This window comes from Chionomys nivalis, chromosome 11 (assembly GCF_950005125.1).
Source record: "Chionomys nivalis chromosome 11, mChiNiv1.1, whole genome shotgun sequence".
Taxonomy (NCBI): Eukaryota; Metazoa; Chordata; class Mammalia; order Rodentia; family Cricetidae; genus Chionomys; species Chionomys nivalis.
In genome coordinates, this window is record NC_080096.1 from 50316567 (window position 1) to 50344566 (window position 28000).

General features: G+C 39.1%; 1 protein-coding gene across 2 annotated transcripts; it reads left to right on the plus strand.

Moving 5' to 3' along the window:
* Window positions 1-997: 997 nt before the first annotated feature.
* On the plus strand, window positions 998-27998 carry LOC130883451 (cytochrome P450 2J4). Of its 2 annotated transcripts, XM_057783872.1 has the most exons (9): window positions 998-1389; window positions 8086-8248; window positions 12149-12298; window positions 12712-12872; window positions 16730-16906; window positions 19202-19340; window positions 23256-23443; window positions 25059-25197; window positions 27046-27998. In XM_057783872.1, the coding sequence occupies exons 1-9, from the start codon at window positions 1180-1182 to the stop codon at window positions 27222-27224; spliced, it is 1506 nt and encodes a 501-aa protein (XP_057639855.1). In that variant the 5' UTR covers window positions 998-1179; the 3' UTR covers window positions 27225-27998. The 2 variants fall into 2 exon arrangements, with proteins under 2 accessions (XP_057639855.1, XP_057639857.1); XM_057783874.1 differs by lacking the exon at window positions 25059-25197 and having other exon boundaries at window positions 27046-27153.
* Window positions 27999-28000: the final 2 nt, after the last annotated feature.

Below are 28000 nucleotides of genomic sequence, written 5' to 3' on the forward strand. Positions count from 1 at the left end.
GTTCTATCCTGTGTTTCTAAGATTTTTTCATTACTATTAGCAATTTGGGTTAGTGTGGATATAGTTTGGTTCTTGGGTGTCATAAGATGAAAGGAGAAAGGAATCCCACAAGTAATCCACTGACCTCCAGAGGCACTCCATGTCACAAGTGTAAGCACACAAATAATAAATAAGTAGCTTTCCCATTGGTCCCTGAATTCAGTCCCCAGAACCGCAATAATAACAATATTATTCATAATAGTAATCAGGACCAAGATGCTCCTCCAACAAATATTAACTAGCATCCATGGATGCACTTTTCTGGCAAACATATTTCTGTTCAAGGGAAGTGATTTCTTGAAGAGGTGAGAGCACTGCTTCTGAGTGCTGAGGTTAAAGACATTCGTCACCACACTCCATCTAATTTTTTTTTAATTTTAATTAAAACGTAATCACATCATTTCTTCCCTTCCCTTTCCTCTCTTCACTCCTGCCCATGTCTCCCCACTCAGACTCATGACCTTCTTAAAAATTGATTATTATAGTTGCTATCTATGTAAACACATGGATATATAAATACAACCTCCTGGGTCTGTTCATGTCTTTAGGGCTGGCCACTCCACTTAGTATGGAATATCCAGTTAGAGAACCCCTCTCTGGAAAAGACTAAGTCTCTCCATCAGCAGTTCTGAGTTGCTTATAGTTCTTTCTCTAGGAGTGGGGCCCCTTGAGATTTCCTGGTTCCACCTCAACCTATCCATTGGTGCCCTTTAAAACCATGTTTCCTGTGTGTTCCCCTGGGAACCTAGTGCTAGGGGCCTGGCTGGGCACAGCACTAGTCGCTATAGAATTACTCCTGGACACCTGCAGGGCAAAACACAGCCAGGAAGTGCACGTGAAGGAAGGTTGGGGAGGAAGGGGTAAAAGCTCTGAGGGGCGGGGTGGGGCGGGGCGAAGAGCTCTGTGCCCTTGATTAGAGCTGCTCCCTCAAGCTGATTGGAAGCCACTCCAAGAAACATTGGTGGGGCCAGGGAGCCCAGCTTCAGGGAGGAAATAGGAGGGACACAGGGGAGTGAACTGGAAGGGATAAGAAGGGACTAATGAAGGAATCGGTTCTGTGGGGAGCCCTTGGTGGTTAACATCTGGGACTTGTCCCAGCTCAGACTCTCATTCCTCAAAGAACCGGTTTCAGTTCCAGCCATGCTAGCTGCTGCGGGCTCCCTGGTGGCTGCTCTCTGGGCTGCGCTCCATCTCAGGACTCTGCTGCTGGCTGCTGTCACCTTTCTGTTCCTGGCTGACTACCTCAAAAATCGGCGCCCCAAGAACTACCCACCGGGTCCGAAGGGTCTGCCCTTCGTGGGCAGCATTTTCCAGTTGGACTTTGAGAAGCCCCACCTCTCAATACAGCCGGTAGGATGGGCAAAGGGTGCCTAGCTGTGTCCTGATGCAATTCGGAACTACAGGAACAGGGGACATCTCGACACTATGACAGTCGACCAGGTTCAAAGGGTGTGGTGGTGGCAACCTGCTATTCCAAACGAAAACCATGTGTTCTCTTTTAAGAAATATGCTGTTCAGTTTTCAAAGAGTTGGAGATAATTCTTACCATTGTACCTTTGGGTTTTAATTTTTGTTGTAATTCTTTTATTGTCAGAGAACGCACTGTATATGATTTTAATTACTTTAACTTTTATCATTTAAGTCGAGGTGTATTGAAGGAGGCATGGTGATATATCTTGACAAATAAGCCCTGCCAACTTCAGAAATGTATTGGAAGGTGGTACCTCCACTTACTTGGTTAAAGTTCTTGTTGAGAAAAAAAAAGTAGTTTTCTCTTGACTGGAGTTTTCTACAAATATTAGTTCTCTCTTATTAATCCTTGTTTTGTCCTTCTACATCCTTGCTGACTGTTTATCAACTCCAGAGAAAGATTCACTGGAATCTCCAGCTCTGCTGAGAGTCTCCGCCTTTCCACTCAGTTCTGGAAGCTCTCCCCTTCTATTGGAAAGACTGTCATACGCACTATGTACACATGTACGACTGTGGTTCTTTCTGGTGAATGACCATCTTCCATGTAATGTTCCTCTTTATCCACAGCAATTTTCCTTACTTAGTGAATCCTCTAGCCATGTTTAATTACCCCTGTCACTTCCCATTGCATGTGAAGAGTGAGCATGTCTTATTATTTATTGCTATTTAATGGTTTAAGCCCATAATTTATTCCCACCTCTGTTTTTTCCCTTATCCCTTCCCTGTGTGTTTCTTGGACACTCTCCGAGTAGATGCCTTTTTATTCATCTTCTCTCTTTACATCTCTACTATTGTCCTCCTACTACTGTTCTGTGTTACTCAATACGCACACGCAGCTCCTGAGAGTTTGCTAACAGCATTTTCCATGTGAAATGAAGTGACTACAAACATGGGGGAGCCCTCTCCCCTGTATGATGCACTGCCCCAGGTGCTGTCCCCACTCACTGAGACCCACATCCCACACTGCCCTGCTCTTCAGTGTCAGTGCAGCTGGAACTCAAAGGCACAGGAGTCTGTTGTCTTTGCCCGTTACTCATCCTCCCATAACTGTCTTTTTTCTGTCATTTCCTTTCTGACCTCAAGCGCTGTTTATTCATTCCCTCAGAGGAGGCTGTCACAGAAAGAAGCTTCTTAGCTGCGCCCTCCACATAATGTCTTCCCCTCCTTCCTACACTGTCTTTACCCTGATTGTAGGACACTGGGTTGATTATCTGCTGCACTTAACATTTTTAGATGTCCTCCCACTTCTTCTGGCCCTTTTGGTTTCCCTATAAGTAGCAATACATTCTCTCTCTGCTTTCAAGAGATTTCTGTGTTTTCAATTTTCAGGCTGATATTGAGAGTTTTGCTTTCGCTTGTTGTTTTATGCCGTTGAGTTCTTCATGGTAGATTTGTATTTTGCCAGACTAGGAAGTTTCAACCATACTTCAAGAATTTTCTCTTTCCTGTTTTTTTTTTTGGGGGGGGGGACATCTGTTTAATGAGGCACAGTTGTGATGCCTCTGGTGCTGGGTCTTCCTTTTTGCTGTCTGCTTTCTCTGTGCAATACAGGGTGGACCTGCTTTCTCACATCACTAGGCCCCTCTTCTAAAGCACAACCCCCAATTTATAAATTGTTGGGATTACTTTATTATTGGCTCTGTTGACATATTTTTTGTGACAATGAACCTAAGGTTTGTAGATTTGAAAATAGATACAGAAAATTATCACCAGTTTTCTTCCAAATCACACATATGGAAGAATAAGAACCCGGATTCAAGCAGGTTATATACCTTCCAATTTATTGAGCCCCAATGAGTCATCTCTCTTAAAAAAGTAAAAACAATAAACTCTTCAAACTTCTTGATTGAAATCAAGAGAGTCCAGTTAATGCTTTTGGTGGTGAAACTTCTGAGCCTAAAACGTACTTGCCTAAAAGGTAAGGCCTAAAAGCAGCCTTGTTTCCTATCTAATTTTCTTGGAGCACTTTCTAGCTTTCCCTCATCAAAAAGCTGACTGACTCTGGCAACAATAAAATCTGTTCTGACTTGCATGCTGCCTAGAATTGTGAACTTCTTGCAGTTGAGGACTTTTGAATTCCCTATCACTTGCCGTGACCTTTGGCTATGTGTCCTCTAATAAGACTTTTCTCCTGGAGGAAGTCACCTTTATGTTCCTGCGTGTACTTATTCTTCAGTCTTTGTATCTGTATGGTGTGATATCACAGTATGAGTAGTTTAACCTTCGCACTATATGTTTTGCTGACAAGCTCACTATTTATGAATTGGTACCAGTACCATTTCCCTTAGATGGCTTTATCTTCATCTCAGTTTCTAGCAAGACTATAGCAGATGTCGTCTTAGGCTGTGCATTGCACATTTTCTGCACTACAAGGCTCTCTGAGAAGGTGGTCTGAGAAGTGTTACTCTGAAGAGGAGTTAATGTACCAAGGAATGTACACAGCTGTGCTTAAATGAATTCATGTGCACAGCATTATAGTGAAGAGCAGATATACACTCTGAAATTTCAAGGGATACTCTAGTCTTCTATAAAGTCTTAAAAGTACTGCTACCAAGCTTTGTTATGTCCATAGATTTATTTTATGTTTCCTTATTGAATAGAAAGTGATTTTTCAGCTTAGAAGAAATATATACAGTTTTGGTTATGTTTAGTGCCACTTAACAAAACCTAGACATTACCTGAGGAAGAGGGAACCTAAGTTAAGGAGTGGTCTCCATCACCTTAGTGTGTAGGACATTTGATTTTGGTTGTTAATTAATATAGCAGAGTCCAGTCCACTGAGATGACATCATTCCTGCATTTGATGATGGAATATAACTTGTAAAGGTAAACCCTTTCTTCCCAAGTTGCTTTTCGTCAGTGATTCATCACAACAGAAAGCACACGAGGACATGTACATACTGAAAAAAACCACATAAGAACACAATTAAGCAGAAGAGACAAAGAACTACTTCTCTACAAACAAGACCACTAACACACTCTCTTATGTACCACCATGTACATACACTTACCCACTCAGAAATAATTTCATATAACTTGTTCATCTATGTTTTGAGATTTTATCATAATAAAAATAAAGTTACAGTGCCACTATTTATGGCAGTTCTCTGTTTCAGAACTTCTCTGCATTGAAGAACTCTCTGTAATAAACTCAGGGACAGGAAGAAGACAGTCAAAGCTCTAAAGCTCACTGGCCAGCCTGCCATGCCTTTTAAGAGCTAAGGAAATACATTGAGTCAAACAAGCTAACAAGGTGGGCAGCTACTGAAAATGATACCTGAGGTTGACCTCTAGCATACACACACACACAAACACGCTAGTGCGTGCGCGCGCGCGCGCGCACACACACACACACACACACACACACACACACTCCTAAAAGAAAAATGCTAAACTTTAAAGTAACAAATAATATGCAGGTTTTTGTTCTTGTACCAATTAGGAAAACACACATGCACTGACACACACACACAGAGCTCACACCTCACTACACAGAGCTGCAAGGATTCAGATGATTAGACCTTCTCATATACTGCTATTGATGGTGGGAATTTTCCCCCTGGATGCTCCTTTTCTATTGCTTCTAAAGGGCTAATAGAACCAGTATGCCATTTGCCTTCATGGATCATATATCTCATTAATCCATAGCTTCTACTTTTTCTTTATCCAAGACATGCATCCCGCCCTACATTGTTCTACAACAATCCACTTGGAGATTTACTTCTACTATTAAATTTTCTGTCTCCTATTTCTTTTGTTACATTTATATCTCTTATTTCAATATATTGTTATTTTCAATTTTAACTCTTTTACCCCTCTGAGTTACCTTTAAGAAAATACACTTTTGGGGCTGGAGAGATGGCTCAGCGGTTAAGAGCATTGCCTGCTCTTCCAGAGGTCCTGAGTCCAATTCCCAGCAACCACATGGTAGCTCACAACCATCTGTAATGAGGTCTGGTGCCCTCCTCTGGCCTGCAGGCATACACGCAGACAGAACATTGTATACATAATAAATAAATAAATATTTTAAAAAAGAAAATACACTTTTGTTTTAATTTTTCAAATGGCTTACTTAATGTGTAGTGAAAACTGTGCCCTACCTGCCTTAAGACATACACCCAAGGGCCTTCTTGATTATTTAATACATTATTACATTAATTGGCTGACAGACCTGGCATAGTTGAGAATTGTAAAGATTAGGATCTGCTCATCTTCATTCATTCCACAACAAGATAAAAGTTTTGAATCACTTGTGTTGAACTAGAAACATACATGGGCACAGAGCTGGAAAAGATGAAAAGAACATTGACCCTAGTACCTAGTCTCAGATGCTGGATCCCGCTCCAGTACAATGAGGGAATCTATGTGGTACACACTGCTAGTTAGGATGCACTTAAGCCTTATTTTATAAGTTGTTCCCTAAACTTCATGGTTGATATTGAAAGCTAGTCAATGAATTTAGTAAATAAATTTAGTCAATACATTCTCATATACCCTAAATCTCACCCACACAATGATCAAGATGAATTTAGCTTTTTCCTCATTTGTACACATCTATTCCTGGCATTTCTTAAAAGAAAAGACATACACTTGTTGGCTCTGCCTTACGGACCAGACAAGTCAGATAATGCTAACACCCAATGAAGTTAGCAAGGACTCTGGATAAAGAACTAAGGAAGTACAGAGTCTAAGTAAGGGTCTATCTATAATATGGGTGCACGATCCTGGAATCAGATCAAATCATTATGTTTGTTTGACATGACTCACAAAGATTCAAGGTTTTGTGACTGATAGGATAGGGCACAAGTAAATGAAGGTAAGAGTAGGGAAGGAGACCACAGATACCTGGAGGATTGTACCCTCCTGTTTGGTACTACTGACAAGACTCAGGATGACAAAAGGAGAGGTGGGTCAATGCAGGACTGATTTGAGAACACATAGGAAGAAGAATCTTTGGAAATGATCACATACTCTCATCAAACTTTGCAAACCTTATGTCTTCTGCATCTTCATGGGTGTTCTCATTCTCTCCAACTCCCTCTTCTTGCTCCCCTAAACTCTGTAACTCATACCCTCATGCCTGGTCTCCATCCCAACTGCCTCTAAACCCCAAGTCTCATAGAGATTCAAAGGTATTAATTTTCTACAGATGTATATAACATCTGGCAGCGCCCCTCCACCAGGCAAGAGACTTTTTTTTAGGCTACATTACTTCATTTGCAATTTATTTCATCTTTAGAAAGATGATGAAAATTCTAACTATGGTAGAACAGTTACAAAGAATAAAGTAAAGCATAAAGCATACCGAGTACCCGCTCAGTGAGGGCAGCTATCTGGACATGATGGGTTATTTTCTTGGCTCTCACCATACGTTTGTATCCCCAGGCATTTGAACACAGAGCTCATTCATTTCTCAGAGATGTAATCGATGGTTGGGTGCCTGAAACTAAACAAAGTGCTTCTCACAGTACCATTCTCATCCTTTCCCACAGAACTCGGCAGGGGATGGGGAAGTAATTTTTACCCTTTCATAGCTGATAGTCTGAGACTTGAAAGAGAACACCTACCCTAAGAGCCCAATTATTAATCCATAGACCCTACATGATTACATCACTCCAGATCTTCACAGATGCCTCCACTTCTATCCTCGGCTCTTTATTGTACAGTTCATATCCAGCAAGGTTAGGGGAAGGTAGGGTCTCCTTTGCCTAAATAGATGCTAGATATTGTGATTAACTAGGATTTCATGGTTGCTGTATCTGCCTAGTACACATGCATTTCAATCTTTCTCTGGACTAATGTCCTTTTTTTCTCTGCCTCATTGAGGGTCAAAACTTTTAACTTCCAACCTTTAATATCTTTGAAAGACTTGCATCTTCATGAGTTAGTCTAGGAACAAGTTGATGTTCATTTGGTTCATGTTGGATAGATATATGAATGAAAGAGAAAATTTCTAATCCTGAAATTGTTTGAAGTTTGGTGAAAAAAAAAAAGAAATCAGGAACATTTCTATCACACCAAGGTACCTCTTCCATATACAAATAACAGAGTTCTCTTAGTGTCTGTTCAATTTGTCACACATGTACATCCCATGTTAAGCATGTTGATGAATGTGGGGCATTATTTTCTGATTAAACCATTTCTTTTATGAGGATGTCTACAAAACTGCACCAACATCAAGCCTATTCGCACCCTCCTTGACCTTTGTCAGGTCAAATGTGTCACATGCTCTCCTTTCATTAGATTTCAGGGTGCTGCAGATCAGTGATTTTGCTTCTTCATTGAAACTTATATCCTCATGTTTTTTTTCTAGGTAAACATCGTAGGTGCATAGTCAGTGCATGAGACTTATATTAATGAACTTTTATATAATATAATAAATTTTTTTCCTAATTTGAATTTGAGTTTAGTGCAGTTAAAGAAACCACAACTTCAGAAATATTTCCACAGACAATGGTACATCTCCCCACTCACAGAAACCTCTCAACATGAATCCCATTAGCTACACACATGCCTGCCATTCTTGGAAACACAGACACTGGCACACTTAACTATAACTCTTGGTATATTTTTCAGTTTGTGAAGAAATATGGGAACATTTTTAGCCTGAATCTTGGTGATGTAAGTTCAGTAATGATCACTGGACTCCCCTTAATCAAAGAAGTCTTTACTCACATGGAACAAGACATTTTGAAACGCCCTATCACTCGTACCCGAGAACGTATCTCTAATAACAATGGTAAGTTTATTGAGCAACATGGTGTGTGCATTATAGTGCTTCTGATATGTTAAGCATACCTGTATCTAACTTTCCAACATGCCCATAAACAGTTCCATCATAATTTGCCATATTTAAAGGAAGCAGAATGTCACATTTCCTGAATGAAAGCACCCATCAGAGTACTAAGCAGTGTCATCTCATTTCAAGAGATTAGAAATAACCACATCTTGAATTAGCTAATTATAAATGTGTTGGTGAGAAGGAACCATAGCATCTAGCCACAGCCAGACACACTGTGTTCTTACGTCCCTTTTCCCTCGCCAACCCTCTGTCCCAAGAAAAATGGGGTAATTCAGCCACATCCTACTGCTCCTCTTCTTGTTTCTGGCTTCTTCTACTCCATTATTAAAGCCATGCAACACAGAACTCTCCAGCCTTCTAGACAGGGTTAGACTAGAGTAGCATGAATACTCAGTATTGCCATTATACAAGGTTGTATGTTCCAAAATTGAAAGCAGAACTTCAAGTGTATTGACCTGCCAAATTGTCAGTTCTAGACATTTCCTAATTTCTCCTTCAGGTAGTCAATCATTAACTGTACATAATAAACTATATTATCTGTTATAGGAAACACAGAGCTAGCCACAAGTTATTCATAGTGCACATAATAGATAAAATCTCCATCTTTATATAACATATACTCCATCAAATGAAATATGCTGAGCCAATTAGCTAATTAAATCACACAGAGAACTACAAGGTTAAGGGTAAAAGATATTTATCAGAAGTATCAAACTTCTACTATAATGCAGGAAAAACCTTCTGTAAGAGAAGATTCCCACATTACCTCCCCTTTTCTGTTTAAGTAAAAATGGTTTTAACTTTAACATAGTAAAATTACATATAACAAAACAGTTATCAAGTAAGAATTACAGTTACAATATTTCTATTTACTTTATCTTTTATCATAACAAGGAAAACTATTTTTCTACTCCATCAAAGACTCCATAAGGATATATTATTACCTAAGTAAACAGGAAGTACATTGTAAGCAACTTCCAAAACTCTAGAAATGAAATAGACATCTCACTGCCTGGGTAGTCACCCAATGTTCTTCTGTACCATTGGGGAATCAATCTTCAGCCAAAGGTCTATAGTATCCAGCAGAATTTTCCATGAAGCAGGAAAATTCAAAGACAGGTCTACCTATATTGGCAATTTTCCAGTCACTTGCTTCTGTATCCTGCAGAATATCTTGCAGAATCTTTCATGTAGCAGGAACTCCGAAGGATCATCTCACCTTTAGGCAAGTTCATCAGTTATTTCTCTGTGGATCCTTCATGTCCAGTTCATCTAACAACTCCATAAGGAGCCTCTTCAATGCCCATCTTCTTGTTGAAGTAGATTGATGCTGCCAGGAGCATATGTGTCTCACTGTCATGAAAAGTCCTAAATTTTTAAAACACTTAGATGCCATATTCTGAAGATCTTTAAAAGATTTGAAGAACACCTAACTAAATGAAATATATTCCTATATGTCTAGAAAACCTAACTAATATGACTACAAGCTTAACTATTATAGATGAGTACCTATTAACTTATATTTCTTAATTATAGATTACATTTTTAAATGAACTACACAAACACAATACCTTAATCAAGAGCAGAAATTTATATGTAACAAAATTAACCTTAAATTTGTATCAATAAACCAAAATCCATACCAATACAAATTATTCATATCTATATCATATCCCCCTTTAAATGTAAACAAACATTTATAGACAATATTTAGGAATATGGGCATAGTTTTCTTCATACTACTTCCTACTGTTTGGGGGAGCAGTTAATCAGATCTTTCATGGTGTATCCTATGGGCTAGGTTTATTTCAGTCAGCAGTTGGATGATGTATTTTCTTTGTGGGAGTGTTCACAACAACCTATCAGGGGATCTTGTTCCATGAAACCATATTGGTCTGGAAGCAATCCACAAGTTCTCATCTTCTTTGGACACAAGAGAATTTTACTAAAGCCAATTTGAAAGTCATGATACCTTTATATGCTGTTTTAGCTTAACAGCCCATACAATGAAATGTCTCTCTGTATTTAACTCCTTCACAGTCAAAAAAATTCAAAGAAAATATGATAATATACATAATCCAGACTCTCTATACATAATCCATCTTTACATGGCTTATCTTTTTTTTACTCCTTTTAATCTGTTACTGCCTGTATTCTATCTCTTTGAAGACTTTGTTTTAATTTTTTTTTAAAAAAATTACTTTTTTATAACTCTCTGTACTCTTTTGCTTTTGTCTCCCAAGCCTATGTATATTTATCCAACACTGTGACTCATTTATAGGTGTTTATTTTATCTGAATTTGTCTTTATTGCATATCTATAACTATTTTCTGACCAGATGCACTTCTTAAAATGCTAAACACTTATGAATATAAGCTGCAACCTTGCTAGGTCAAATACAGTACTCCCTGCTTGCCCTGCCCAGTCCAGCATGGTGGAGCCACTTGAGCCTCTGAGAGCAAAGCACACCACCCCAATTTCAGACAAACAGCCAGACTATGTCACCATTATTTAAGTTGCAGCAATTTGCTCACAAACCCCATCCAAATGCTTTGTATCCTGCAAGAGCCAGAGGTCACACTGAAAGCATAGCCCAGAAAGCTGGCACTTTAAAATGGCCACAGCTTTTTTCCTACTATTGCTACATCAGGAAAATCTCTCTTAAAGGATCCATGCCTCTGCTTGTTTCTAGCAAACAGAGCCCATCCAAGAAAATGCTGATAGCAAACCATGTTTAACTCTGTTCTTTTGTGTCTAGAATTAATTTTTAAGCTTTCTCTGGTTTTTATGTGGATGTAGTTACCCATGTTGGCACACCAATTGTGGGAGGACGGGGTGCTTGTTTGTCCCGGCCACCCAGAATTTAAATAATCACACAGAAACGGTATTAATTAAATCACTGGATGCCCCATTAGCTCTAGCTTCTTATTGGTTAACCCTTATATCTTAATTTAACCCATTTCTATTAATCTGTATATCACCATGAGATTGTGGCCTACCAGCAAAGTTTCAGCACATCTACCTACGGCCACAGATCCATGGTGTTCCCTGCCTCTGCTCTTCTTTCTCCCAGCATTCAGTCCAGTTCTCCCTGCCTACTTAAGCTCCACTGTATCAATAGGCCAAAGCAGTTTCTTTATTCATTAATTATGATCACAGCATGCAGAGAGGATTCTCATGTCATAGTTGATTTTTTTTAACGTTAAGAAATTGACCTGCACATGGCATTGGCATTGCACGTGCGTGCCATGAATTAGGTTGTAGATGCTGAACAGACTGGAATGTTTCTCTTCTGTTCTTTCTCTGTGGAATACTGATGTTTCTTACCTTATTGTTTAATATTTTATATTTTAAAGCTTGTATTGAATAGGAATTCTCTTATAGAGCCTTTTATACCTCTTTAATTTATATGCCTTGTGTTATCCTTTAGTTCATTAAGTTATTCAACTTAACACAACTAAGTAGATTTTTGTGTCAGCTTGGAACCAAGGTGATATGAATTTGAACCCCTAGGTGTTAAACAACTGTGTTCGCTTGGAAAGTTTTATTATGTATTCTTCCATTCTTTGCTGCGGTGGGAATGGACCTATTGCTGGTTGGTAATAAACATGCAGAAACCTTAAAGAGTAGATTACACAATACATAAGAAATACCAGTGTGTGATTTTGCAGATCACCAGGACGTTAGCCATCATACTTCTTACTTTGGGGAATTCTCTCTAGACAGTTACCAAATCCCTTATTAGCCTTTCTCTTTTCCATTGCACATGTCATAGAGTTCATGAGATAATTTTAGACCAGAATTTCAGTGTAATAATGCTGAATGTCTTCTTTTCAGGATTGGTCTTCTCCAGTGGCCAGACATGGAAGGAGCAAAGAAGGTTTGCTCTGATGACCCTGAGGAACTTTGGGTTGGGAAAGAAGAGCTTAGAGCAGCGTATGCAGGAGGAAGCCCAATACCTTGTGGAGGCCATAAAAGAGGAAAAAGGTTGGCATTCCACAGGGCAGGTGTGAGAGGCTATGGGAGACTATGACCCTCTCATTCACTGAACACATTCTTCCTAAATGTCTATGTGCTTTCTCTGGTCACTGTGTTGTGCTTTGAACTGAGGATTAGGCAGTAAACTTGTAGCCATGACCATGAGCTGGGAGTTCTGCAGGTAAGCACATAGATGATCATTAGACGCACTGCTGCACCTAAGGCCTGGTCATTGGTTGAGCCTCCCAGTATTAGCAGAGTCCCTGAAGCATGTGAGTCTTTATGTAATATGCTCTGACCAGAGCCTCTTCCATGGTTTTCTGCAATGTGTATTCCTCTGTCATATCAAATTAATTCAGTATAGAAAATAGAAACAAATGAATAACTTTGAAGGACTCATCCCTCCCTCTCCCCACCCCCAGGACAGCCTTTTAACCCTCACTTCAGTATCAACAATGCAGTTTCCAATATCATTTGCTCTGTCACCTTCGGGGAGCGTTTTGAGTACCATGACAGTCAGTTTCAGGAGATGCTGAGGCTACTGGATGAGGCCACGTGTTTGGAGGCATCAATGATGTGCCAGGTAAGGACTCTTCTTTGCATGTCTGCCAAAAGTATTACAAGTGTCATTTTGTAGCTAATATGATAACATTTGAAATATTGAATTTGATCCAAATATCTTTCAAGTCCACCTTCTGACTTTGATGTTTTTGTTGATTATAAGAATCTTAATATATACAAAACGTTTCTATCATTTATTTGAACTATTTTGATATTTATATTGGTCTATAGACATGCCTATGGGAATGCTGATATCATTTAGAGAATGGAAATAATATTATTTACTTGGATTTTCTTTTTTTCCCTGCTACACTCTTCCTATGTTAGTCACCTTCAAAAGGAACTTTCTAGCATAGGGTTTACTTGTATTGAAATTCTTCTTTGTACGCTGTTCCTTGTTATCTGTAGACCCGAAGTACACTGAATGTGTTGCTGTTTTTATCTACAGTTAGGTAAATGAGTTGTTCTAGTTTTAGGAGTTATGAATAATGGTTTTATATTAGTGTCCATTTGGCACATCCATTGTCTTATATTTGCATCTGAATATATAATATAACTAAATATTTAGAAGTGCACTGTCCCCATACCCATCGACATGATGCAATCAGTCTAAAACCAGAAAATATACACATTTGAGGTTCAAATGACACCTCCAGCAGTGGCCAATTTTCCATGTCTACTCCTTATAGCCACTTGAATACTTCACATATCTGTCAGCCATGCTCATGACTCTTTAAGGCAGTTGTATGTTGACATTAACCACAAGGCCTTGATGTTATCTAAATGGTTTTCCTTCTGCTAGGCCTGCTGCAGTAGCCCATCACTACCTTCGTGTATACACATTGGAGAATGTGTGTGCAGATGTTTGTGTATTTTTCCACATTTTCAAGACATTGTACTTTGTTACATGTGTGGGTGCATACAAGTCAGAGAACAACTTTCAGGAATACATTCTCTGCTTCCATTATGTGTATATCACAAATGTAAAAGTGTGTGTGTGTGTGTGTGTGTGTGTGTGTACCTTTTTGTTTGCAATTGTCATGATTTATTAACTGTTGCCCGCATGCAATGTCTTTATTGCTTCTGGCTCTTTGGATTTAAAGTCTGTTTTAACTCAGATATGAGAATTGCGATGTCATCTTGCTCAACTTCTGTTTGTTTTAGAAATTGTTTTCTTCCCTTTGATTCTTGATCTCACCTGTAAGGTGTGTTTCATAGAAACAACACAAACTTTGATCTAGGTTTTAAATTTGGTCAGCTAGTCTGTGTCTCTTTTTAGCTTGCTGGAGCCACTTACATTCAACATATTATTGAATCATATAACTACTGTGGTTTTATTGTTTTTCTTCTTGGTTAGATCATTTTTACTTTACTTTCTTCCCTATTACTACCAAGGATTACTTGCTGTCTGTGTTAGACATGATGAATGTTTCCCTAGTTCTCATTTTCTCAACCATTCATCTTATGAAATTTATATTTTTCTGTGTTCTCATAATTGGCATTCTTTTTGCTCTGTGTATAATACTCCTTCAAACACCTTCAGTATTGTTGGATTAGTGCTCTTGAATTGCTGTGATTTTCACTTTTCCTAAAATATTCATGTTTTTCCATTAATTTTAAATGATATCAATTCTGGATATGGAGTCCATGTTTGACAATTACTTTCAGAGCATAACCTGTGTCATCTCACGTTTTCTTTGCTTGGAGATTGATGATAAAAAGTTTAAAACTCTAATTTCTATGACTTTGCACATGAGTTAATGTTTTTCCTTACAGCTTTTTTATTTTTTGACATATTTAACAAATCACAGAAGTGCTTTCCTCTGGAGTATTTATTTTAAAGGTCTAAATACCACTTGTCTTTGAAAATCTATTTCTGTCTCTATATTTGGGGAACATGTCTGTTATAAATTCATTGAAATTATTCTCTATGCACTTATTTTTTATCCCAGATCTTTGTTTTCTTATCTGTGACCCTGCAGTCCTTTGGTAGCTGAGGTACAGTTTCCGATTGTATCTCTGAGTTCTTACACATTATAGTCATGCCCATTATTCCCTGAAGGAATGAATGAAGCGTGTCTTCAACATTGGCTTCCATTCATGATTTTTAGTGGCATTCAACCCGCTTGTATTTCCATATTTCTTGTGTTTCTGTGCCACACTGTGTGTTCTCTTGGATACTCTTCTGGAGTGTGTGCAGATAGCAGTTGTGGATGTTTTGACTTTACCATATTTTGGGTTCATAATGGTTCCAGAGAGAATGAATCTGAAGCACAGAACCTGGTCCTTCAACAGCTCATTTTTCTCTTGAGGACTTTCTGTTCCTATGCATGGACTTCTCTATATTGCACCCCAAAGTGGATTTATTTTTACTTATCTCCATATCTGTTTCCTCCTCAAATTCAGGGCTGCCCTCACTAATAACTGAGGAATAAGTTAGCATGACTTACATGTATGAAAATAGGCATAAAGAATGAAATCAGTTGTACTTATTTCCTACAATATTTTGTGTTCTGTGTTTTAACTCTTGGTCATTGTAGTCCAAACCCAGTGACTCCATTATTTTGCTTCCAGTACACAGAGTCAGGGAAGTCAGGGGAGTCCAGTAAGTACCGAGTTCACTTTTAGGTGTGTGTATCAAGGAGAAAAAAATCTTAGAAGGGAGTTAAAGGTGGAAGAGAGTGATAATAAACATTCTTGGAATGACTGATTACATCAGACACTTTGATGGACAGCTGCAAAAGTTTACTGACTTTTCACCATGATCTTTTACATATAAAATGATGCAATATGGTGTCTTCAAGTAGGCACAGAGATGTCCAAGAAAAGATAGATAGTAGTCTACCACACATCCATGGAATGCTTTGAGTATCTCATGTCATTCAGTGTTTGAATACAGGGAGACCCCATTAGTACACTGTGCGTTTTTCATACTATTAACATTGTTATTCTCATTATTATATCTGCTACAGTTCATTATAACTAGAAAGAAAAAGAGGTATAAGTCACACCCATGAGTGTCTCATTTTAAATCTTGTTGATTTTACATTGTGTTATGCACTACAAATTTTATAGAAACATCAATCACAATTAGCTTTAATTCAGTAAAGATTGCAGTCTTACCATATAGGGTTTAAACCATGGCGGGGTAATCAGATTGTGCAGTTACCTGTACAATATATGTTACTGGTAATTTCCCAGAGAGAAAATAAGTCATGACAGAGAAATCAAAAGATGAAAAAAGTGCCTGTTATTTTAATCATAAGGGATCTGTAAGGAGACTTGAGCAGTGATTCCATGAAGTGAGGGACAGGGTTATAACTCCTTCAGTAGCATTTTTTTTAGGTACAATGAATAAGGACCTAAGACAGAAATGCCCTCAATTTGGTCTCAGAGGTTGCTCTGGTGGGAGTGCCTAGAGAAACTGGGACAATCATGAAAATCTGGGGGTTCCAACTCACAGGGCTTACAGGTAAATAGTTATATCTCTGACTTTGAGTCTAGGTACCATCCTTGAATATAGAAAGTCACGGGGTCAAGCATGTGGTTACATTGATAAATATTTTTTCTGGAAATTATATGTAAACTAAGCTGTAATGGCATTAATAGTATAATCAAAGTGTTGAATGCTCTCCTAATATCCAGAGAGAGATGGTGTTATGTAGCAGATAACAGGCAGCTAGGCTAGAAAGAAGTGTTCTGAAGCTGAATACACTTTGCACATCAGAGTAGAAATGTTTTGGTGGTAGGTGAGATGGAAGAGAGAAGATGGTCCCACAATTTCACAGTAAGAAACAAAGGGAAACACAAGACTATAGCTTTAAGCATTGTAAAGTGGCACCATGGTATCCAATTGACTGCCTTCTTTTTCTCAATCAGCTCTACAATATTTTCCCATGGATAATGAAATATCTTCCTGGATCTCACCAAACAGTTTTCAGAAACTGGGAAAAACTGAAATCATTTGTTTCTTCTATAATTGACAATCACCGGAGAGACTGGAATCCTGATGAGCCAAGAGACTTCATTGATGCTTTCCTCACGGAAATGACAAAGGTGGGGAAGATGCCCCTGTGTCTTCTTCTTAAAGACAATGGAGATATTTAATAGTTTTCAAATGATCATGCAGCAGGCTACCACAAAAATTAGTGCTTTAACATGACACAGCTTTGTTCTCTTAAAGTTCTCATGATATGTTCTTTCTTTTGGACACATAACGTTCTTTAAAAGACTATGGGAACTATATGACCCTATATTTCCAAGCTCCTAAAGCTGACAACATTTTTGTGTGTTTGCTTGCTTGCTTATATTTTTCTTTGTTTTTCAAGACAAGTTTTCTTTGTGTAGCACTGGCTGTCCTGCAACTCACTCTGTAGACCAGGCTGGTCTTGAACACAGAGAGACCCTCCTGCCTCTTCCTCTTGAGTTCTGGGATTAAAGATGAGCACCACCACACCTGACTATGAGGGTACTGATATCTTTTGCTTTGGTTTCTTTTTCTGTCTTCAATTCCAAAAGTGTAGCATCTCTTTTCCTCTTATCTATTTGATTGTGTTCCTCAAGCATCTTCTCATAAGGATAGTGCAAAATAATTGTACCCTATCAAATTATCAACACAGTCTATTTTCAATTTTGAAGAAGCAGGTAAATGTTCCAAAGATGAAGATATAGACATCTTTGTACATCATTGCTTCACATATCCTACCCCCTGTGAGTGAAAGTACTATTAATATTAATTCAGTGGTGTCATTAGAAATACATGGTTTCCTGCTTGTAAATGGTAGATACTTCCCTTTCATGACTCTCATTGACCTTTACTTCTCATTTGCCTTTTATTTATGTAGGAAATACATACAAAGTGAAAGTAGCAATTTAACATCAGAGTTCTGTTTTCGATGATTTCTTCTAAGGCCAATCATTCACTCCCACTCAGCCCCAACTCCAAGACACAGACAAAGTTCAACTGAATGTTAGAGTCTGGGTGGGTCATCTGCCTTCCCATAATCTCCCATCCTATCATATCCAAGCAGACAGAAAGCAGTTGAATGGATTTATTTGATACTTTTGCATCTTGTGACAATAATAGGCAGAAGCATTTTAAGAGGCTCATGGTTTATTTTGTCTCATGTTTTCTATCATGAAAGAGAATAAATGAGAAAAAGATGTGGTTGTGCCTGTTTGTGTCATGGTAGATCAGGAAGCAGAAATTAGGCAGGACCCAGGGCTTTGATACAGCCACAGGCTTTCTTGTGACTTATTTCCTCCAGCTGAGCCCCACCTGCCAATGTTCCAGAACATCCTAAAATAGTCCCAGCAATTAGGAACCAAGTATTCAAAACTTGAGCATATGGTGATCAGTTTAGAACCAAACTATACCACTATTTTTAATGTTCTGATCTCAATAGACTCCTGGCAAATACACATCACTAAATCCTTCCCATGAACTTTGACTCATAAGATGATGGATTCCTTCTCTGCCCAGGGGGCACCCATTAGAAAAATTTTTCCCATGTTCTAGCACAGTTCATCCTCCTGGTATAGTATCAATAGTAGCAACATTTTATCTCAAGGAAAAAAAGGCAAATAATCCGCTATATGGAGTGCAGGTGTGAGACCATCAATATAATGAGTATTATAAAGAATGATGATTATATAGGAAGTTAGTAAAGATGGAATTTTATCCCAAAGAATAATTGATGGAATAAATAAGTTTTTGCCTATGAAAGATTAATAGGGCTATCAAAGAATAAATAAACACAGATAATTCCTTCTGAGATCAACAAAAAGCATTTGTAGAGTATTTTGATATGTCTGCTGTATCTCCTACACTTGATATGGCATGTTAAAATATGAGTATTATTCTCTTCTTACAAACTGAAGCAGATAAAGGTAATGTGAGCCTCTTAGGTCAGATAGTGACTTAGTGATGTGGCGGATACTGGAAGTTAAATATGTGTGTCTTTATCCTGTTCTGTTATCATCCTACTAAAGCTTTTGCAAAAATAAAGTTACAAGAAAATAGTTGTCTTGCTGTTCATCCACCTGAGTACCAGAAACTTTTGATTAGCCTCCAGCACTTGGAACAGGAAATGTTCTCTAAGGAGATCACAGTAATATCATTTGAAATGAGTCCTATTGAACTCATACCTCAGGGTGACAAAGACCTGATGTGCTGGTGTCTGTATTGTTGCACTGGAAACAATAGATAGCTCATGAAATAGTTGCTGGCTGAGAAGGTCAAGAGGAATATCATTTTAAATGCCTGCTTCAAATGTGATCCCTAGCATCAGAAAGCATGTATTGAGAAACCACAAATCTTCTGACTAAACAAGGACACGCTGTCTTTTCCAGTACCCAGAGAAGACGACAAGTTTCAATGAAGAAAACCTCATCACGAGTACTCTGGACCTCTTCTTTGCTGGAACTGAGACAACATCCACAACCCTGCGCTGGGCTCTGCTCTACATGGCGGTCTATCCAGATGTCCAAGGTGAACAGGTGGTGACCTCACTGGACAAAGCAGAATTCTGGAAGCCATGGCTTAGATGGTGCCGGAAGAGAACATGTTGCTGTAGTGAGAGAGGAGTGGACCTGCTTTTCATCCTGGCCACCCTGCTAGCTTACACCCGAAATAATCACATGGAAATTATATTAATTAAATTACTGCCTGGCCCATTATCTCTAGCCTCTTATTGGCTAACTCTCACATATTAGTTTAACCCATCTCCATTAATGTGTATCGCCACTTGACTGTGACTTACCAGCATGAGTCTAACCAGCGTTTGTCTTGAGCAGGAGAACCATGGCATCTGCCTGTCTCTGCTTTCTTTCTCCCAGCATTCTGTTCTGTCTTCCCCGCCTACCTGAGTTCCACCCTATCAACTAGGCCAAGGCAGTTTCTTTAATGACCAATGAAAGCAATACAAATATAGAAGAACCTACTACACCATGTTGGAGTGGGAAGAAGTGCAATAGCTGTGAGGCAATGTGCCCTGGGTAACGGGCAAGTCCTCTACATGTTCTCTTAGGACTGAGATGGGTCCCAAGCGTACAGATGTTTACAAAGTGCATCCATTCATGTCCCTCTTCCATTGTCAGTAGGCCTTCCATTTTCCCCTAAATTCTGCCCAAACTCTGTTCTGGTATTCGATGTCACCTTTCTGCCTTTTCAGCCTCAATTCCACCCACCGTGGGTGGTGCCCTTCTTACACTCTATGTCCTCTCTTGGCCCTACCCTTATTATTCTAATTCTTGCCTCTAAGCCATGGTATCAAGAGTGTTCTATCACAGTCTTTACCCATTCTAGAAGAATCTTCTCGGGTACTACCTCCCTAAGTCATTTCAAATCCCTTCATGTGTTTGATAACTGGAGAATTACTGTTGTTTTCCTCTAGAGATGACCAGATACTTTTCCATGTCTTTGCTAGATGCCTTGTTTCTCCCTCCACTGACTGGCATTCATCAGGGAGAGTGGTCCATGCTATTATATGTATTCCTTCAGATTCTAGAAAAGTTTAATGATCTGAGGATAGGAACATTTTTCTTGTTTGTTCTGTTTTTTCTAATATTGAGTAACAGTTTATCCATGAGGTATAAAATCAAGTTAGTCAATACAGGCCAATGGTTTTTGCAGAAAGATGAAATTTGGATAGAGAAAATCAGAGTGCTTCCCATGTGGTAAAGAAAAAATTGTTTGAAGAACTACCCCCTTGTGTGTGTATGTGTGTTTGTGTGTGTGTGTGTGCGTGCGTGTGTTGGAGGGTTGTACATGTGGAAGCCCTAGCACAGCTTCAACTTATCATTCCTCAGGGACTATCCAATTTTGAGACAGGGTCTCTAATGCACCAGGAACTTCTCAAATAACCTACACTGCTTGATCACTAACCCATGTGGATCTGTCTACCACCAACTCTATAGTGCCCTGGGATTAGAAGTGTGTGCCACCATACCCAACATTTTTAAATAAGAATTATAAGAATCAGACTCAGGTCTTCATGCTTGTTTGGTAATCACTTTACTGACTGAACTATCTTCCACGCCCAAGTATTTTACTTTTTCTTATTCAAAATGCATATGTGTACCTCTATTTATTTATATGCACACTGAATTTCACTTAAAATATGTATGTGCCTGGAGAATAATCTTTTTAAGTATTAATACTACTGAGTTAGAATACATACTTGATCTCTAGAATAACAGCTTCAAAATATCACAAAATACCAATAGGATTTTGGCCTACTCGCCATGTTGGCTTCCCTGGCCATTTTTCTGGTACCAAGTTTCTCCCTAACCCCAAAATGCAGCCCCCATCATCATTCAGTGACTTTCTGTCATTGCAGAGGGAGACTCACCTATTCCCAGATTCTTAGCTGACCAAGCCCTGCCTATTCTCAGCATTATTCCTTGTTCTTCTTTTAGACTGCCAAAACCACTCTCAGGATTTTTAGACAGCTTTCCCTGTGCCTGAAATAATAGTCTTGAAACTCTTTAAATAGCCACTTCCTCTTTTATTCTGCCCTTGTGTTTAAGTATACTAAGTTGTTAATGGCATTTTGGATGGGAAAGTGCAGTCAAACACTGGATTTCAATGTTCCCTGTGAAACTCGGTTTTCTGCAGAGGCCCAGCCTCTTGACATATCAGGAATACATGGAAATTCAGTGAGATGCTCTCTTCCCTTTTTCCTGAGGATGATACAAGACATAAAGAAAACATGTGGAAAATAAATGGGAGGGAAGGAGAGAGGGGGAGAGTGAAGGAGCAAAGACAGGAGAGATGAAGGAAGAAAGGAAATAAGGAAGGAAAGAAATGGCAGAGGATGAAAAGTAGTAAGGGCAAAAAGAAGGAAAGAAAAAAGGAAGCATTTATAGAGCAGAACTATTCTCCACAGGTTTGATGTATATGTTACCAATTCTTATAAAAAACAAAACAAAACAAAACTCTACTCTATAGAATTATAGTTACTACAGTACAAATGACCTTTATGGTAGCTGGGTATCAGTCTCAGTGGTTCAGGGCCTTACTACTATATCAGAGATCTTGAGTTTGGTTCTCAGGACCCACATACAAAGGCTCAAAATGACCCGTAAGTCCAATTCTGTAGGATCTGAGGCTCTGGCCTCTTTGGCATCTGTGTGCACTCTCTTGTGACATGCATCAATATACACACAATAAAAAATAAAATACTTAAAATATGTAAAAAAAATACCAATAGGAATCCAGGAGATTGACTTTTTAGCTGGATAACTGTTTAAGCTCTATGAGCATATTGGAAGAATGATAACAACCATTATCATTCATTATTATGATTCGATTTCTTCATATATATTTCAAGACATCCTTAAGTAAGGCTCAGTTATTCTCATTAATCAGATGTGGAAACTGAAATCTAAAGGATTTCATTAGCAATGTTGTATAGCATCTTCTTGCTATCCACTGCCAATGCTGAAGTATCTCCTTGAGAAATGAGAGCCTACAGATGTTCTGTGGTCTGAATGTTCGTGTGTTCCCTATTAATCCACTTGTTGCAACTTAATTACCAGTGGAATGGTGCTTGGAGGTGACTGGTCCTGTGAAGGGAATAATTGCCTTTAAAAGAGGTAGCAGAGAAGCCAGGGAAATGGCTGACAGGAGGTAGAGGATCTTGCTACTTCACCATTGTCAAGAGTGCAGTTCCCAAAACTCACATGGTACAGGATGAGAAACAACTCCCCCAAGCTGTCCTCCACTCTTGTGCCATGAGACACTCTCCCCTGATAGAAATACACTATTATAAAAAGTATTAACCTTTTATAAAAGAAGAATCAGAGCGACTTATTTCTCCCTATGACATGAGGATTCAGTGAAGCTTTCTCATCAATTAAACACAAAATTGTTCCTACAGATAAGAAACATCTTGCTGCTCTGCACTTAGCATCCCCAGGCTCTAGGACTATGAAACATGAATGTGAATTGTTTGCAATGCATTTTGGGAAAGGAACTTACTCATATCAGACTAGGTACTGCTCTGAGGTTAGCCATGCTGATCACAGCTATTTAGTTCAGGAAAGTTTGGATTATGTTGAGGACTCAAGGAAAAATCACTGAATTGTTGATTTGTCTTTAAATCAATCTTTTAAAGGGTTAAGGATACATCTATACAGCTATGTCACTAAAATAAAATAAAAGAGAACTTCAATATTATTTTTTGCTTTTCTTTTTTTCCTTTTTTAATTGATTTTTATTGAGCTCTACATTTTTCTCTGCTTCTCTCCCTACCTCTTCCCTTCCTTTCAACCCTCCCCCAAGGTCCCCATGCTCCCAGTTTACTCAGGAGATCTTGCATTTTTCTACTTCCCATGTAGATTAGATCTCTTAAGAAGAAATAACTAAATTTGAAAATTAATAGAACCTGCTTTTTTCTTTCAGAAAAAGTACAGGCTGAAATTGACAGAGTAATTGGCCAGAAGAGACAGGCAAGCCTGGCCGACCGAGAGTCCATGCCCTACACCAATGCTGTCGTCCATGAGGTGCAGAGAATGGGCAACATCATCCCTGTGAATGTTCCCAGGGAAGTGTCAAAGGACACCAGTTTGAATGGATTCCACTTGCCAAAGGTAACTATGAGCTCCCAGCCTTGGATATCTCTAACAATTGTTTACCTCATTCTAAAAACCTAAACTAAAGGTGACATATTCCTTCCTCAAGAGATCATTTAAATTGGGCAGAAAGACAATTTTATGCCTGCTAAAATACTAGTTTTCCTCCATGCAGCTAAACAGATATCTACATATACAGTGGGGAAAGAAGACTCCTTGGCCACATTTAGGCGAAGGCATCCTAGCATCATCCCGTGCTAATGTGGGCTACGCAGTCAGCAGTTCTCTGCTAGATGATACCTGAGAGAGCAGCTCTCAAGATGAAGGGATTGCAAACTTGGGCTAGAAAATGCTTCTACACAGTCCTTGAAGTACTGAGTTAGAAATGAGAACGAAACTTGAGGCACTTGTGCTACCATGACAGTGAGACTATTGTTTCTAAATCAGCGAACCACAGGCTTATAATTTACATAAAAATGATTTCTGTCAAATGAGGGAAAAATGCAATATTAGAAAGGGACAGAGGGTCAGCAGTTTCTAAGTGATATTTGTGTGCTGTTGACTCTTACCTCCTTCACAATGTCTTATTCGCTTTTCCAAATATCTATCTCATGTTTGAGATTAGAAAGTGAGGCTTAAGGAAATTAGATTTGCATAAAATCTACTATTAAACATAGTGGGGAATCTAGGATCAAACCTGTTCTGATTATTCTGATCAGCCTATGCTATTTCCATAGGTCTTGCAGTATTTTGACATTTAAAAAATGTCCTCCGATGTTTCTCTCTGAATCTTTGTTAAAACCCCTCTCTTTATAGACTGGATCTCCATCACATCTCCCAAGAATCTCAAGATCTCTGCATAGGGTTTCCTGAAACTTACACCCTCCACACCACAAAAGATGGTTCTATCCCCAGTCAGGGAAATTCTGATGCCATTCGTTTATTAACTCTGGAAATGTGTTTACAGATATTAGCATAAGATAATGAAAGCATACTGTAGAGTGTGTAATGTAAGAGGTGACAGAGTCACCACGTTCATGGCACACTTCACTGTTAGCTGTGCAGCAGATGTGGGTCTAAGATGCACTAAGGTGGTTCTCGGAATCAGGAATGGACATGACAAAGTCAAGAGAGATCAAAAGAATGGGTAAAGTCACTGCTAGGGTGGATGATTCAGTGTGATAAAGGGCATGCTCTGGAGAGCCTGATGGAATAAATTTGCAAACTCTGCTTTCTTGATGTGCTCCTAACCCAGAGAACTGGATTCAGAATCCTCCACACTGAGGGTTGAGAATGGAAAAACAGAGAAGGAAGGCTCATCATTTCCTTTCATAGACTTGCCCAAGTCCTCAGAGTAGGAAGTGCCTCATTACTCTTCTTTGGATGCTAACATGACTTTCCCTAGACCTGTACAAACTTCTTCTGATAGACTTGTATTCAGCATTAAAGAGCAACCTAATGAACAGGATAGAATATCCCCAGAAGACACTCACAGTCAATGCAAAGTTATCTCAACAAAGGAGAAAGTACTAAGTGGGGAGAGTCATGCATGAGATCTTAAGAAGTATCAACATTTACCTCCATGAAGGTCTGTTCCATATATCAAAGCTTGACTCTTTACCATCATTTCTAGGGTACCATGCTTCTAACAAACCTGACTGCACTACACAGTGACCCCAAAGAGTGGGCCACTCCAGAAACCTTCAATCCAGAGCACTTTTTGGAGAATGGACAGTTTAAGAAGAGAGAATCTTTCCTGCCTTTCTCAATGGGTGAGTTGTGATGAGAGGACAAAGTTCAGAGCTCCATCCAGCCATTTCCTCCTCTCATCCCATAATCTTCTGCTTTAATGAAAATATCTCCAGATTGACCAGTGTGACTCCATTTTGTATTTGGTTGAAGTCCTGCATTCCATGGCCTTGTCCCCAATTCAGACTCCCTGTTTCCCTAGCTGAGTGTTTCAACTTTCCTCATTTTTTTCCCCAAACACTAAGAATAGACATGTAATAATGTGCTCCCTCTTTACTAAGGTGTGTATGGAACACCTTCATAAGATTTTTCAGTGTCCCAGGTTATTTTCAAAGGATGCACTCTCCCAGTCAAATGAAATTGATTTAAAATGTGATTCTGAGGAAATGCATCCTGGGAAAATTAGAGAGATCCTGTCTTAAATTAAATGCTTAAAAGAGATAAAGTGGTGTAGCTCAGTAAAGGCATACTTTCTAGAATATGCAAGACCCTAGATTCAGCAACTACTAGGGAGAGAGGAGAGAGAGAGAGAGACAGAGAGAGAGAGAGACAGAGAGAGACAGAGACAGAGAGAGAGACAGAGACAGAGAGAGAGAGAGAGAGAGAGAGAACACGAGTGAAGAGGAGGAGACAAGATAAGAGAAAAGGATAGGAAAGGAAAAGAGAAAATAAAGAAAAAAAGAAATTCTTCTTCTCTAGTGTCAGTTCTGACCCCAGCATCCATACTGGTTGGCATTGCCAAGGGACCGACTTTGTACACTGCATGTGCTCCTAGTATTAGTGTGATTCACAATCACTCATCTTGCCAAGATGGCCTTTGACAAGTTGGAGAGTTGGAAAAATGGAAATCAATGCCTCTCAAAAAAAGCATTTGCCCAGAACCAGTCTGTACATCTCAGTAAACTTCTTCTTAGAACAGCTATTCTGAGGCTTTTGACTTGGATTCGGATTTTACACTATTACTCTTGTTCTTTTCTTTTTCTCGCTGAACATGTATTATTTAGTAATAAAGGAAGCTAGTAGCAAGTCACTTAAGGTACCTGACATAGTAACTCAGCTGATAATTGCTTGTCTTATGAGCATAATGTCCTGATTTAATCCCCAGAAGCCCCACAGAAAGCTGAGTATGTTCTCCTTCTGCTTGATGGCCACAGACAAGAGGACCGTGGCACTCACTCACTCACTCACTGGCCTGGTTGCCCGGGACACTGTCTCCAAAATAAATATATACATAAATGTATTTAATGGCATTGCTGGCCACTAAAGTTTATACATATGTGCACACCTGTGTACACACAATGGACACACATATACACAAACACATCTACACAAATGTGGGCTTAAAGATAGATTAGATACTATGTGGAAATCTGCAAGGGTGTTGGGATAGATGGTGAGGATGCTCACTGGGGGAGAAAACAGTGGTTGTCCTGGACCATCAGGGATTACCCGTGTAAACATAGATATTCACTAGAGAAACTGCCCTGTAAATACATATCTATAGACACACATAGATAAATACACCGTGTGCATGTGTATATGGTGTGACATGACTTAGAGCAATGGTTTCCAGAGTCATGTGAATGCTTACTGCCGAGGTATTACCATCACATTAGTCAATGCAAGGGAACAGGATACTTGGAAAATGGCAAGGTGAAAACACAAGTCTTGGAAATATTGTTGGGTCAAGGTCAGGAAATGCCACGTTGAATGGGGCTCTAATGGCCAAATTAGGAAGTTGTTAGACATAATCAGATGAAAACAAAGCTCACGGTCAGCTCATTATTTGCAGTTAAAAGCTGTGGACATCAGTCCGTCCATGCACTAAAAGCGGCTGAGAAAGTGACTCATCTTCTGTTTTGGTCCCACAGGAAAGAGAGCCTGCCTGGGAGAACAATTGGCCAGGTCTGAGCTGTTCATTTTCTTCACTGCTCTTTTGCAAAACTTTACCTTCAAGCCCCCAGTCAATGAGAAGCTGAGCCTGAAGTTCAGAATGGGCCTCACCCTGTCCCCAGTCAGTCACCGTCTTTGTGCTGTCCCCAGACTGTGATGCTGGAGAAGGAAGGAGAAAAAGAGTACGGGAAGAAACAGTGGATGTCCTGAAGCTTGCAGGCCTCGCTCATATGAGAAGAGAGTAATGTCAGAGAATGAAGTCAACTCAAGAAATAGTGAAGGAATTGGACTTAGAAAACTGATTCAAGTTTCTAAACTATTGACCCCTAATTTGGTGGTGGGAAAATCAATTATGAGCTCAGAGGCATATTGTTTTATCTAAAAATTGCAGGGGGAATGATGATTCCTCCTATAAAGAAAATGCACTGAAAACAAATTACAAATTAAAAATGCTAAGTGCATCATGAATCACGTCTCAAGAGTTGTGCCTTCAATTTGTTTCCACCCTCCTTTCATAGACATGCATTTGTTTCTGGCGCATTGAGATGTTAGTGTCAAGTGGTACAAAAGGACAAGAAAAATCAGAATTTACTTTCTGGTTGCATGCATAGGAAGAGGCCATGAAGACTCTCCCAAATGACAGATGTGTCTCTAATTATGTAGCTCTACAGCTCTGAGTTTCTTCTATTGAGACTTTTGTTTAGATCTGTACCCCAGTTTTAATTTAGTTTTTTGGACATAGACTTTCTTTATACATTTTGCATATGAGATGATGATGTAAGTAATTTGTTTTCCATTCTGTAGGCTTCATGTGGTAGTTTCTCATTTGGTAAAATTCTATTGCTTTCCTAATATCCACATATATTCATGGTGTCTCTCTAAATGTGGAAGCCGAATGATAGGACTCACTTCCTCTACTTGGTAAGAATAAAT